At 30.8% G+C, this 15,801-nt stretch overlaps 2 protein-coding genes across 6 annotated transcripts in view; one reads left to right on the forward strand and one right to left on the reverse strand.

Moving 5' to 3' along the window:
• Positions 1–15,801, forward strand: part of LOC126859364 (phosphatidylglycerophosphatase and protein-tyrosine phosphatase 1) — a 42,682-nt gene that overhangs the window by 21,520 nt on the left and 5,361 nt on the right. The window contains exon 1 of one of the 5 annotated variants that reach the window (XM_050610601.1): positions 11,382–11,693. The exons of the other annotated variants lie outside the window; for them this stretch is intronic. The gene's annotated coding sequence lies outside the window, so the exon portion shown is untranslated. Of the gene's footprint in view, positions 1–11,381; positions 11,694–15,801 lie in introns of those variants that run through there. 5 annotated transcript variants of the gene reach the window in all.
• Positions 1–15,801, reverse strand: part of LOC126859349 (syntaxin-binding protein 5) — a 35,078-nt gene that overhangs the window by 17,805 nt on the left and 1,472 nt on the right. Inside the window, 11 exon segments of the mRNA XM_050610513.1 lie at positions 3,002–3,191; positions 3,451–3,707; positions 3,943–4,186; positions 4,398–4,689; positions 4,906–5,060; positions 5,176–5,251; positions 5,336–5,540; positions 6,932–6,995; positions 8,749–8,883; positions 9,101–9,283; positions 10,188–10,285. Of these exon segments, the coding sequence (XP_050466470.1) occupies positions 3,002–3,191; positions 3,451–3,707; positions 3,943–4,186; positions 4,398–4,689; positions 4,906–5,060; positions 5,176–5,251; positions 5,336–5,540; positions 6,932–6,995; positions 8,749–8,883; positions 9,101–9,283; positions 10,188–10,285 (1,899 nt within the window).

Here is a 15,801-nt window from a genome sequence, read left to right on the forward strand (position 1 = left end):
CATGTTATTATTATTATTAAATAAACTTGTTTTATTTCTGTGCTAATAAATGCACATTAAGAATAAGTTTTTTTTTTCTAAAAATATTGTCTTATCTACAGTGACAAATTTCTGATTTCTAACACAGAAAGCACTACACTACCAATTAAATATTCGTTCATATAAATGTGACAAATAATGTTATTTAAATCGGTTACTATCTGTTAACATAATATAATTAATATCAACTATCACGAATCAAATCATGTGTAATTACAAATAGAACGTTCGTCTAAGTACATTTAATAATAAGATTTCATCTTTAACTTTTCCTTAATGATTTTCTCAAACATGGTTTTTCAAATATTTAATAGATGATGCTCATACAATGACATTTCAAATTTGAGATTCGTCAACATACCTGACAATTTTCTGTCTTATAATACGTCGTATATAAATACAAAATTACTAGAACACTGCAAATGTTCGATGTATGACTTATATTGCATATTTATTTTTCTCATGCATTACTATGTATATTAATAATCTCTAATATACGTTAAAATACGATAAAAAAATTTACGAATAACATTATAAATTTATCATACTAATATAATATATAATATGTATATATGTATACATACATATATCCATCCATCTTTTAAAAAGTAGTATCAGTCTTCAAAGCAAATTAATACTAACAATAAATTATATAATATCAACATCGTTAATAACACACATCATATTAATTTAATGATTGTGGTTGTCAATCTCATATTTACATATTTTCATATCAAATCTATGCACATGCACAGATCCCATCAAATGTTTATGTGAGAACGTTATTCTTGTCATGTATTAAGTAATTAATGTTTCTTACTCCTGCTTTTCTATATTATTTCTACTTCTTTTCATTTGTCCTTCAGTTACTACATTCAACATTTTATTATCTAATTATAAATTTAATGATAGAAACTGAAATTGTGAATATTTTGCTATTAATATTGCTACCTACTCAAATAATATATAAATAAAGACTAATACTTTCTCTTAACAGAACGACATTACACAATACAAAAAACTATAACAAATTTCCTAACAGAAATATATTTGATCTTACTTGCTTCAATGGTAGACACATAGTTAGCTAAACATTAAATACAAAATATATAAATATAACGAAAAAGTTCTCTTTTATAAAGTCGCATAAAAAAGAAATAGTATTTAATATTTATGATATATTTATCATAATCGGGTTTTAATTGAAATATAACATTAATAAATAGCTTTTTTTACTATCTCAGCACATCAGTAACATCTTAGATATAAGTATATATTGACTTCGATTTTTTTTAAATATCTTTAATGTCTTGCAAACACAATAATTTGTAAAGAAATAAAAAAAATCATATCAATATAACATATAAAAAAATTTTTAACACATGGAAAATGACAAGTTTGACCAATAGTTGCCGATGTAAAATCATTATTTTCAATATAACAAAAATGTTTACAATAGATTTCTTCAAACATATGTTTATTAAATTTTAAAAGCTAGAAGATTGTTGTTTAAGTCATCTAGTAAAAAAAGAATTTTTAATCCGTTAAACATAATACATTGGAAATAGATTATTCTCTCTCTCCCTGAGAATAATGATAAAAATCGTTAAGCAGCGAAAAAATCTTGAACATTTTGTTTATTATATTATATTTAATAAAAAAATTAAAATTTTGTATGTAATAAACAAATTTAAAAAATGCAAAAAAAGAATATCATTGCGTCTAAAAATTCTCTAGGTATAAAACACAATAGGCATTTACACATAGTTGTAATTTGAATACAAAAACGTAGTTTAATTATCTTATTACAAAAATTATGTCTTACCATCCAAATTTAAATGCAAACTCTATGTAAATAATTTAAACTATATCTATAAGTATTAAGAAAAATGTTAATCATGTATGTAGAAAGTAATACAAAATTTAATAATTTAAAAATTAAATAATCAAAATATACCACACACACACACACACACACACACACACACACACACACACACACACACACATATATATACACACATACATATATATGTATATAAAAATTAATTAATACATGCTCTGAGAAGTATTTGATCAATAATAATATGTCTTAAAACATTAATAAAATTTGACCGAACATGTTTGATATCTTTTATTTGTTAGTTGCTCACGTAAAAAATTATTTCTGATTAATTAATAATTGTTTATTATGTTTATTAGAGCTTATTAAAATATCAGACAGTTCTAATTTTGGTTGAAATATATTTTTGTTATCAAAGACCATATTACCCTTTTAAGTAAAAACCTTTGTCCACTATATATAGAGACAAAATGGATACTTTACCTTTTTGTTGCCAACATTTATTTTGCTTTATGATATATTTAAAAAATTTTTTTAAGAGAGATGAGATTGTTTTTTAGCGAGTTATACTACACATATAAAATACGGGAGAAGACCTTAATCAAATTACAGAAAGATTTCTTATGTACACAAGATTAGATTAATAAATTATAAAAAAAATTTTAAATCATTACCCTCTTAATGTTAAGAAAAAATGTGCTATGGGCTGCATTGTGCAATTGAATAAAATTAAGATACTTCTTTTACTCGCCCACACTTAAGTGTATGTATGTGCACGCGTGCGTGTTATAATGAAGATATTTTTTCTTAAAATTATCAAATCGCGCTAATTTATATTTACAAAATAAAAAAAAATGTTTTATTATCATAAAACTTTAAACTATATTTTTTTTATTAATGTAATACTTTCGTATAACTTTTATATAAATGTAATAATTAAACTATATTATAAATTATATAATCACACATGCAGTGAAGAATAATGTTGGCACTTAGAGAAAGCAGAATGCAAAACGCCCAAGATGTAAAAATTCTAAAAGGTTTTTCTAAACGAGGTTAAGGGGTAAGGACTGGGGAACTCAAAATATAAATAATTTTAATAGAAGAAGTACATTTTACCTGGTCTGTACTAGGACTTCTGGCCTTGTCTTCATTTTCTCGTCTTAAGTCGTCTTGCCGTTTGGGACTGCGTAAGACACGTTGATAAGGATCAGAACCACCTCCAAGATCACTGGTATTCAATACAATTAATGAAATCTTCTGCACGATGTCTATTATCACTAACCCTGATTCGTTTCCATACGCCAATCTAAATATAAAAATATTTTATTCTATTATCTCTATAATATATACAATAATACACAACACAATATACACAATTTTTTATAAATTTATACGAGAATATAAAATTATTGAAGTTTATAAAAATATATCTGTAAAAAAAATTATATAAAAATACAGTATTCGCGTATAACGCGCACAATAATATCAATCCAATTATATATTAATTTTCATTTTGTGTAACAATTAATTAATATAATTTTGTAAATTATATTGTATATACTCACAGGCCATATGAAGAATTTAAGCTAAGAGATGTTATATTTTCCGGTTGTTCTCCACTGGGTGCCGTTGTTAAACAAATCAATGTTGCTTGAAAACCAGCAGCTCTCTTTTGCAGACCCGTTTTAATCTTGAGCGGATGATTGAAATCTGTATTCTTTGATTCCACATTTCCCACGGTGTTCCCAGTTGCCGGAGATTCACGATCCGGCGAATTATCCGCTTCTTTTCCTGGGTCTACTGATAAGCATATTTCCAAAGTCTGCAATATATCGGAAAAAACATGTCTTCCTTTTTCTCCAAGAGAGTAAGCATAAAACTGATGTATGGAAAAAGAAACAGAAATGTTTTATTTAAATAAGATTTGATAAAGTAATTTGAAATAAACTAAGAGGAAAATATATTAAATTGCCATTTGCCATTTTATTATAATTTTAAGAATTTATTAACAGATAGATTGAAGTAATGTTTCAATAAGAGCAAGAACAATAACTTACCACCACTTCAGACATACTCTCCACCTTCTTAAATTTAAACAACACAACATGTTTGCCGCTGCCCGCAATAGCTAATTTTCGACTTTCAGGACAAAGGAAGATAAGTTGAATTGCTAACGGGTCTTCCTCGGCGTCTATACTACGCGTTCTAGTCTTTTCGAAAAGTTTCGCCGTCTTTAGTTTGTAAAGGACTTGTAACGTTCCTGCTGAAGCGTCCCAAAACTTTATACTGCCATCAGCATGCCTATACAGACATACACACATATCGTTATGGAAATTTAAGGAATTTATTGATTATAGCTTACTAATAAACAATAACATATGTATGTATGATAACTGATATAGTAACACGTACATTTTGACGAAACTATGTACGTTACGATCAAGAAAGTAAATTTATGATTCGTTAATACGCGAGATATATTTATATATATATATTTATGAGAATAATATACCCAGTAAGAATAATCTCGTTATAACTGCTAGAACTAGAACTCCATTCTCCACCGGAAATAGGCCATTCTTTCTCGCTAAAGCCGGTTTTCTTTTGTGATTTGGATCCAACGGAATAAAATGCAGGTACCAGATCCGAAGGACAATCCGCGAAATATGCACAACATGTTACAGGAGATTCGTGAATATCCATAGGATATGGATTCTCGAAACAGGGAAATCCAGGAGTTAACAAATCTATCACAACCAGATCATTTTGTAGTAGAACAACAACAGCATAAGGATCTTGGAAATCTGAAAAATAAATAATGATACTAATCACATATATACAAAGTAATTACATTTCGATACTAAATAATTATAATTATTACGATAAGTAACTCGCTAACTACACATTAACATTCATCAGAAAACTTTTATATCATAGTCAACAAAAAGAGGAAAATATAGTTGTGACAAAAATAATATTTTACTCAAGAAAAACATCGAAAAGTATATTTTATACTGTACCACTAGCCCATGGACTATCACATAGTGTTACAAAGTCTATAACATTATGTTCCATTTCGAGCACCGTAGTAGTTTTTCCATGTATCACTGTAATACTGGGTGTTCTTCCAGTGGTATCGTATGCCAATCCACCAGAAAATATCACATATGCTTCCCTAATAAAAATTTATGTTTGTACATTATTTGAAAAAAATTAACAAATAATTATATTTAATAAAAAGCTAGCTATTCTGTGATTGTATTAAACAAATGATATATCATTTTTTTTACCCCGATCTTGACAATTTCCATTCTACTTTTTGAATGGGTTTGCAAAGTTCAGGTTCTCCGTCTTTAGTGGATTTTGCTATAAAAGGGATATTATCACATAAAATTTTTGTAGATTATATAATCGAATACAGATAATGGAATTTTGTCGATTGAATCTTACCGTGTGGGTATGTTACATTTGTCGGCTTTAACTGTCGAACAGTCCAAGTCGATAGTGAACCATCCGTGTGACTGCACATAAATTGTTTACCTTCATGGTGCCATGTTATCGATTTCAATGGATCGTCTGTTTGACACCTATAGTCAGCACTTTTGGTTTTTAAGTCCCACAAAACAATCTGCCCTGTTGCGTATCCTATAAGCATCTGAAAACAAAGCATCTACATGTATATAAAATGCACGTAAAATCGTTAAAATATATTTCCTTGAAACAAGAGAAACGTACATATAGATATGCATATATAGGGGTGATAAAATGTATTCTTTTACGAAATATCTCGACTCTGTTATCACGATAATGCACTTAACATATAGACAGAATCAAGTATAAAAATGGAGTGGATAAATTTCTACAAGATTTGTGCAAAAGGCACACATAAAACTCAGAGATACGATGATTGCGCATGATATCAATTATCGATCGTCGAAAAAGAATGAGGTGGACAAAGATTTTTGTAATCAAAGAAACAAAATCAATTGTAGAAAAAAATTGTGCTATTGACGTACACATTACGCGATCGGAAAAGTTTATTTCGAAAATACAAAATATCACAATTTAATTAAAATTTTTTTAATTGTATAAAATACGTAATATATTTTTGTAAATTTATTTTATTATAAAAACGCGGCGCAGTTTTTATTTCACATATTCTTAAAAAAAAAAAAAAATATTTTATTTAGTATAATCACAATGTGTAAAGATAACGCTTCCAAAAATGATGCTTTGCAATTACAACAACAACAACAACAAAATAAATGATATTGGTAGATATTAAAATGAAAAATTTACATAATGCATCCTTAATAATCCTTTATATTAATTTAAAAGCAAATAACTATATATAAATAAATAAATGCTCCGATTTAAAGTGAACGAAGATATATGTTTACAATCGCAACCGAGAAAAACAAAACAGTGTATATTTATACACGATAATTATATATAATATCAAGTTTACAACATCAACATCAAAGACACAGAGAAGTTGCAAACGCACCCCGAGCACTCAAACACTCGTCACACACTCGTAACTTCATAATTAGTAAAGAGAAGATACATTTGCATAAGATCTTACAAGAGAAATTCCATTGTTTACAAACCAACAATGAACTCATACAAATTGTGTAAAAAGATGAGTGATCATGATCGCGATATGATTTTTATCGACTTATAAAACTGATTTAAATTCGTTTTTACATAATATCGACGAAAGAGAGAGATAAAAATGATCATATTTTGGAGTACTAAAAAAACCTCTTCCTTAGGCGTTTCTTATTCGGTTTTTTTTTTTATATATACAACAGTGATAGCATGCACGCATGCACACATACAACATGCAAGCACACACTTGCACTTATTTGCTTGGATTACGGAGAATCCAAGTTTGTGTAAGGAATATTGAATAAACGCCAATTCTTTTCTCGCGCAATTGTTTTCTCCTTTATACGTCACGATAAAATTGAATAATGTCAATCATGAAATTATGATAAGGATGGAATAATAATGCAAAAAAAACGTACTCAAAAACGCGCGTACCTTGCTCAAATCTAAAGGATTATCACTCAAGTGTACTACAGCACCAGGATGGGTCTTTCTAGATCTGAAAAATATATATATGTATATACACACACATAAAAACTATTATATTTATGTTATTGTGAAATGTATATATGAAACACTTGCAAGCTTTAAACATTAGGTTTCATTGCAGTTTTATTTCACGATTGTACTTTTAGCTTAGAAATTACGCTATATTCTTCTTAGTGTGCCGACAATGTTTTTGTATATCAAAAACTCGGCATTATATATAATATTTTCATTAAACATACGGTAAAAGGAAATCATAGTTGATTAATAGAAAGAATAAATAATAAAGCATTCTCCTAAATAATTAAAATTGATAATTAACGTTATATTTTGTGTAGAAAGTTCCATTGTGTTATTAATACCGATAAATCAAGAGTATTAATAGGCTTTGTCGGTGGTAATAAATTTTTGGAAAGTAGGAGGAAGGGGAGTACGCTTATATAAATTATTAAGTGTCTCGCTATTGGGAATTACTCGTGACTAATTATTCATTAATCTGAGATAGAACCACGTTATTTGTAACCGCATAAAATCTTGTAACGACGATATTTATTTATTAATTAATATTCTGTGGCAAATCTTCTTAAATAAACAAAGAAATTAATTTTTATATGGATAAATCAGTATTCTTTATATTGTTAAACAATATTGTGCCAATTTCCGCGATTGATGATTTTGGAAATTTTTAATTCTTCGTTGAAATATCCGAAGTCCCAATGGTGGTACACTTATAATGAGCACCCCTATATCATCACTGCCACATTCACATCTATGTGTCTACTGTCAGGCACAATAAAGAGAGAACTACAAGTTTTTAACGCGTCAATTTCTTTCAGTATTAAAAAAACATAGCACTAGTAGAATTTATCGAAGATAATCTTCACACAAATTACAATTATCCGTCCATTGAAATTTAATTAATCCATACATTCACACATTTAGGATACAATCTTGAACGATACATCCGTTATAGGAATTAGTGGAAACGGGATCTGAAAATGTTACTTTTCTCACTCATCTTTTTGAAAAATATTTTTAAGAAATTTTCTCTCGCAAAAAGATACAATAAAAAATCTGTTACGTAAACTTTTTATATAAATAGATTACATAGTGGATATTTATTTGAAATATTCTTCAGGTCACCGTAATAATTCCGTATCCACCGTTAGAATACAGGTTTATAAGAAATAAATTAAAAAAAAATGGCATATTTCATGTAGAATAATCTATGCTAACAATGGATAAGAAATTAGTGGTTTATTGTAGAATATTTTAAAATCTGTGCGCACAAACGCACCCCGATATATTCACTGTAATAGAAACTCTTAAGCGCCAATATCTTATTATTTAAAAATAAATTTTTTATTGTATATTGCTGTTTCTCTTGCAGCGTGTCTTTCCGTTGTTTATGCTCTGCAGTTTGAAGAAAATTTTATTAACACAATACCTAATCACAATGAAGTGCTAAAAAAAGTAGAATAAATTTACATCATATTAAACATCATTTCACTCCGTATTTAATAGAAGTCTTCTTGCTGAAATCAATTATGTTAAGTGGCAGTTAACTTTCGAATACTTACCTTAAACCAAGAACAATTTTAAACGTGTTTATATATTCATATTAAAATTAGAAGTTATAAAGATCGGCACACAGAATTTATTGTGCTTTGCACGCATTCATTGACACATGATTGCATTTATATCGCGTTGCTACTCTTCATTTCTTAATTGTTCAAATATGTTTAGCAAACAATTTATATACTTACACTTCAATAGCCTTGTTCCAGTTAATTACATATCCGGATAGAACGAACGTTTCAATGTGAAGTATGTGAATATTTCCTCGTTCCGTCCCGACATACAACCATTTACTTTGAAGTGGTAGATGAATGCAAGTGATTCTGTTGAAAATGGATTATACAATTAGCATTCGTTATCAAGAAGTTCAAGCCGTTGGAGGTACTCGCGAAATCTCTCGATTACTTTACATTCTACTCGTGTAAACTAATTATGCATGATTGAAGATTTTGTATTTATTCAATGTATTATGAATCGCGAAATTTTCTGATGACAAAACGAAATCCGAAGCGGAAAATGCCACGCGTGTTAATGACTGACCTGTCTCTTTGAAATTTGAGACTTTGCACCACTTGCGGTATCTTCTGACGGAAGTTCCATAAATGCACGGTGTCGTCCGCCGTAGCGGACACTAATGCCCCTTCGTTGATCAAAAACTGTAATTGTATTACAGCCGCACATCCCTCGTGTTTAACGTGTGCATCTACGCCTGGTCTACCCAAACTGTTTTCATGGTATCAAATTAATTCAGGAAAAATTACAAGTCTCTGTGTATTGATTACGAGTTACCTGACCAATGTACAATATTATTAAATATATATCTCTAATATATATTAATTAAATATAATCCATACATATATATTTGTGATAAAAATATTCCCCATATTTTAATCATATTAGCTTATTAAAAAACCGTATGCGAAACATTATAAAAACGCATAAAGATTGCATGAAATATTATTAGAAAATTCTTGCCGATTCATTAATTCTTCCGCGTCCAAAACTCTTTTAAACGCAAAACGTAAAAATTTCACCTGAAACTGATAGCGCGGTTAAAACTTTTCCGTTTATAGCTCATCGCGGTAGTTAGTATGCCCATCGAACTGTGATGAGCGTCTATTATATCTTCACTTTGGCTATGATAGATCAATGAAGTTACTGACGTGTAAAAACACACGGTCGAAGAGCCACGAACCGATAGGACCGTGTAATTAATCCGCTAAAATTGTACAAACCCATTGACTCCCGAAATTTTTTTAAGGCGATGCAAAAGTGTTAACAAACATAGTTTTTATTTCCGCTAAAATTCCTGTAAAATTTTCGGCGTCACATCGTTATCTTGCGATATTCGTTTTGAGAATTGCGTGGGATAGTGAACACATTTATGGCAAAAAGCGATCGAGAGAAAACTCAACAATTATATTCGACGCTATGTAATACAAAAGAGAAAGAAAAAAGGGGTAACAAAAAAAAAAAGGATCGAAAATTGAATTACGTTGGCTACTAATACTAATGGATCTACCCATTATGTTACGTCTGTGTTTAACTGCGCCGAGCATTTCTCTTCTTTCAAAGAGTTTAATTAATACGGGATACCACCCGTATTAACGATAACGTCAAAGGATACATTCTGAGGGATCCTGATTTAGTGCCAATAGCTAGGAGCCTTTGAACTGGGTCGAATGCCAATGCTGTCGGCTGATGCGGGAAACCGTGTCTGAATGTCTGTAACATAAAAGGCATTCGTGTTTCATGCCATCTTTCCCGCTTTAGTCGCTTGGAAGACTATTCATCCCCGCAAGAGATTGCAGAAATATATCAAGAGGGGGGGACAGTATTGTTTCACGGGCTCCTATTGTGTATCTCGTGGACGACCTGGCTACTGTTAATTTTATACCTTTGTTACCCTGATACATAAATGTACTGATATCGTATTGTCTATATATTGCAGATATTTAAAGTCGGCTTCATTATCTTGACTTTCAATAAAAAGTCTGTCGTCATTAGGAACGATTGATATTGATCGATGTTGGAGGTACGTACTCATGTGTAGTACATACTCTTTTTCTTCTCCAAAGAAATTTCTCCCTTATTTCAAGAAAAATAAAGTATCTTTTACATGGATAAAACTTACATCTCGCATAAAATAACGCGACATACGACGCTATGCGCTTTTTGCTGATATATATATATATATATGGGATATCGAAGCTTATACGTCTTCGCGCAAGAAACTTATCTTAAAACTTCGCTTCGCTTTACCGTGCAAAGCGGAGGATGAGGTAATCTTATGAAATGGAAGATGCGGCACTCTGCCGCACGCTTTTTGCAAACTTGATCCGCCGCAATATATCAGCACCGCTCTTAAAGTCAAAGCGCCTGACTAAAAAAAAAAGAAAAAAAGAAAAAAAAGAAAGACTTATCGCGCTCGGGATCGCAACTCGCGTAAACGCGAGTTGGAAAACTTGGTTCAGGGCTAACCGCGAGCGCGACCGACGGCCGATTGAAGAGGAGGATAACATGTAGGGCGACGGATATATGTCTCGGGATCGATTTTGGTGCAACGGGACTCGCTTTTCACTGTTGGTGAAAACTGCCCTCGTTCCATTTCACTGGCCGCCACCGTCGGGCGCCCACGAAATAGGTTGAAATACGGCGAAAGTTACGAGTCCAGCAGCAACTTACCTTACTCCGTTTCACGAGTCTCCAGGGACTCTCCCACGCGCAACTTCCACTGGGCCAGTTTACCGGACCACCGATAGATTCATTGTCAGTATTGCTTTGAGCGAGAAATTATGTCGGAATATAGAGATTACGTAAGACTTAGAAATATTCAATCGAATAACCGCGATTTAAATCTCATAAAAATATAACTTTTTTAACTATGCATTTTAATTATGCAGAACATACGGCATCTATTCTAAACTTGTCAACGGCTTTTTCTTCATATCTCGAATACCTTATCGATTCATTATACGCAAATAAACTAAACGCGAAAAATTACATCAATCAGAATCGGTTCGCTCATGTTTTCTGCAAACTAGAATTAGAATTTGTCGCCAAGTTGTCGCGCGTGCGAAAAAAGTACTACTGCATGAGGAAGCGAAACTATCGACCTGATAATTCTAAAAAGGTACGTTATATTTTAAAAAATTAACGGCGATTAACCTTTTGCTTGAAAATTCACCTTTACGGAGAAATAGATTGAGCACCGAGTGTGTAAAGAGAGAGTTTTTCCATTTTGAATACATTTTTGCGAGGAGCTGTATGAATCCGCTTACATAGCGGGCTTAGATTATTATCGGCTAGAAAGCGTTTCACTCGATCGTGTTATGGCGTGATGATTGCATTGTAATTTGTGACGGCCGGACGCCCAGCGCCTGCAGGTGCGGCAATGCGATCGACACATATGCGCGGCAGGGCAATCTACTCTGCGTCGCAGAGAGGTTTATTAACTATAAATAAACGGAAGACAAAAAAATCAGAGATGAACAGAGAAACAGCTCTCTTATTATTTGTGAAATTCTCCAACCTTTAGGATTCTAAACGAAACGAAGATACGTGAGAATTTATTATTATATATATATATTATATATATATATATATATACATATATACATATATATATATATATATATATATATATTATTTTTTTACAAATTACAGCAAAACACATAATTGTTTTGTAAATAGATTCGATTTTACATAAATCAATAACATAAAACCAGTTGGAAGCGGCAATTATCTTATTATTCAATCACCATATCTTAATTAATTAATCTTTATACTTTAACGATAGTCTTTCTCTTTCATAATTCATAGTATTATGCAAAAAGAAGATAATTTTATTCAAAATATCAAATATCTATTATTTCGAATTTATCAATCAGTCGTAGAAAATGAATCAGAAAAGAATCAATCTGATTATGTTAACAATTATACAACAAGAGAATAAATCAATGAATCTTATAAATTTTTTAATTATATTTTCTTTCATTTTTATTATATCTCATAAATATGTTGATATATAAATTTTTTTTTTTTAAATATCGATACTGTTTGTATGAATATCTTATAATTAGAATCGTTATTTATTTGAATGAGAATTTGTTTAACCTTGCAAATAGCTTGATTGCTCACATTGTCTTCGAAACGCGGTAAGAGTATAATGGGATGAGGATAAAATTGACGTCTGGCTTGGTCCAGGAGTTACAACAATGCGCATATAGCATGTATAACGAAATGATAGATACGGCGAAACGTACACGAGTTGCCCACAGCATCAGCTCAATATCAAGGTTGCTATCAATTTTCCGCTAGTGAAAACTTTGGCGCGCGTGCGTCAGCTTTCACATTCCACTTTTTCTATACCGCTCTTTTTTCTATGACATACACAAAATAATACAAAACAAAAGAACACGTTATTCTGTTTCAAGCTGCAGCGATATTCTGAAAGTGTGTAAACGGTTCCTTCAATAAATTCAGATAGAAGAGATTATTCATATAATTTTGGTTATTGTAAAACGATAGAGTAATATAAAATAGGTAAATAAATAAATAAATATTCAATTTATAGAAAATTGTAAATAATTTTCTTTTCAAGCCTCTCTCGTTTAATTTTGGCCGTACCGAGGAGTTCTTATAAATGTAATCATAAAATAAATTGTCGATTAGAAATAAATTTCCAGAAAGATCATATATGCATGCGCAATTCGAGATCCACTATTCGAGAAAAAAAATTGAAAAATATTGCAGGTAACCTCTGGTATTGCATTTGCATCACGGACAAGCTCAAATTTATTCGTTTTTGCATTCTATTATATACGAGTGCTAGCGCAGCTGCATCGCCAGGGGCCATTATTTCTGCCTTGCTGACAGATTCAGATATGCGCGTGCTCAAATGAATGTGTATGTCGCGATGTAATTTCTAATTTCTCGTAAGGTTCTCGCATTTTTCAGTATCATAATTCGTTTTTACACGCTTGTCACCGTCGTGCGTGTACGGGATAATTTGTCGTTTTCTATGTACATCATGTCTCCCCTTTATGGCAAAAGATTATGGCAAAAGTTACGCGTATGATAAGCTGTTTAAAAAAAATTATCTCTTAAAACTGGTAGAAAAATGCACATTTTTCACAAATTTATACTTTTTGTTTATTTATATACTTTATTTTATTTTTAGAATTTTATATTTTCGAATAAGTTTCAGTGTAAAAATTCAATGTAGAATTTAGAACGATCGAATCGTTATTGCTATAAAAGAGCCTTAATGTATAGTTAAAACCGAATCGAATTGCGAGATTGCTGTTTATCGATGCGTTCGATCATTGGCAGATAGTACTGGATATATCGCACAAAATGCAGTTTCTTGGCAATATTATCTATAGCTACAAATCCACAAGGGCGGGTCATCATAACTTCCAGTGTATTGACAGATCTGTCACATGCCTCTTTCATAAATTGCCTTTATTGGAAATACAACTGGTACTTCCCGATATTTTATTGCTGGTGAAATTTACAAAAAATACACAATGATAAATTTTAATTTTAATTATCGTAAATTCATACGTGACATATGCCAATTTGTATTTTTTGCGATTTGTTGAAAATGTGTGTTCGATATAATAAAAAATGTTGAGGGTATAAAATAAGATAAAAACTCGCAAAAATGTATAAAGATAATTGTCAAAGTTTTATTTGCTTTTTATGTCATTTTTTGATGCTTTAAAGATTATGTAAAAAAAATAATCTCCAATCAAATATATATATATATATATATATATATATATATATATATATATATTTATATGTTTAATCTTCTCTCTGTATGTGAACTTTTTCTGTGCAACATTTCAGTTCTGTGACATAAAGCTAAATGTTGACTTCTTAAAACCTGCAATCAATATTCATTAGGATGCTTTCGAATATATTAGTGCAACTTTAAAATATTTGCTAGTGTACTGGACGTATGCAAATGTCACACGTCGGACGATAGGTCGCGATACGTAGAACAAATCGTCAGCAATTAAGCAATGCATCATATCTCATCGTCCTTCTGAGAAAGAATTCTCTCTATTTTTGTCATATAATAATACATGTTACTTTTTTAATACACACATGTACTATCCTCTTTTATAAATATCATTAAAGAAGAGGGCATAGAATATATGTGGAATGCAGGTTTAAAATTTCATCTTTTTATTCTCCGACAAAACTATATTATATATACCATGTTTAATAATTATTTTAAAAAATTGTCTTTTAAATTATATTTTCATATAAAAATGTCGACGTCGAATATATGTTGAATAGACGCAAAATTCTAAAAATCGTGGATATGTGGATTCTAATCTAATATCATTCCTGCCAGGAAGAGAGAAAATTAAAATAATAGCGTTTATGATTATGTTCATTTCCGCATCGAGCGATGATTTCAACAGAGACAAATGCAACGTAACACGAGGCTATATCACACATACACAAGTTCGTGGCACGTCATGAAGATTATACATTGTGATATTCAATATAATTATAAAATAATATATAATAAATCGATTTAAAAAAATGCAATTATCTCAAATAAAAAAGCAACGTCTAAGAAATCTATCGCGCGTATTAATTGTCTGAAAAAAGTTCCTTCTAATACGACAAAGATCTTATGAAATATTTCATAAATAATTCGCGATCAAAATATTGCCTTTTAATTTATGTAAATTCGATATTTGAAAAAAAAAATCGTAAAAGAAAATAGGGAAAGGTCGAGAAAATGAATTGGCATCGATCGCGTGAAACGTATAATCAAATACGTAGCGTACAACATATAAAACGCCTCTAATCGGCATTGCCGTATTCCTTCGTGCGCTTGTGAAATATCCGCATATCGTTATCTGTTCCTCTCTCGAGACCGCGTTACGGATATTCGCACGAACGTGTTACCGAAGCGCGATAGTACTCGATATCAACTTCACAGTTGCGAACAACTCATTCGAGTAAATAGACAGGGCAGTTTTGGCGCACGAACTTGACGAGATAGATAGGACGATATCTTGTATACAATGCATGCACAGCGAGTATCGACAACTACCGCCGGGATGTTTACGTTCTTCCGAGGGACTTATATATTCGGAAGTAGACAACTTGAGTTTCTTAGCGAGTTTACGAGCTGCCTTGTGTAGACTTCTCTTTGTATCTTGTAAATAAATCGACTCCGCAGCACAACTTCGAAATATTTAACTTTTTAA

The sequence above is a fragment of the Cataglyphis hispanica genome, chromosome 3 (assembly GCF_021464435.1).
Source record: "Cataglyphis hispanica isolate Lineage 1 chromosome 3, ULB_Chis1_1.0, whole genome shotgun sequence".
NCBI classification, from domain to species: domain Eukaryota; kingdom Metazoa; phylum Arthropoda; class Insecta; order Hymenoptera; family Formicidae; genus Cataglyphis; species Cataglyphis hispanica.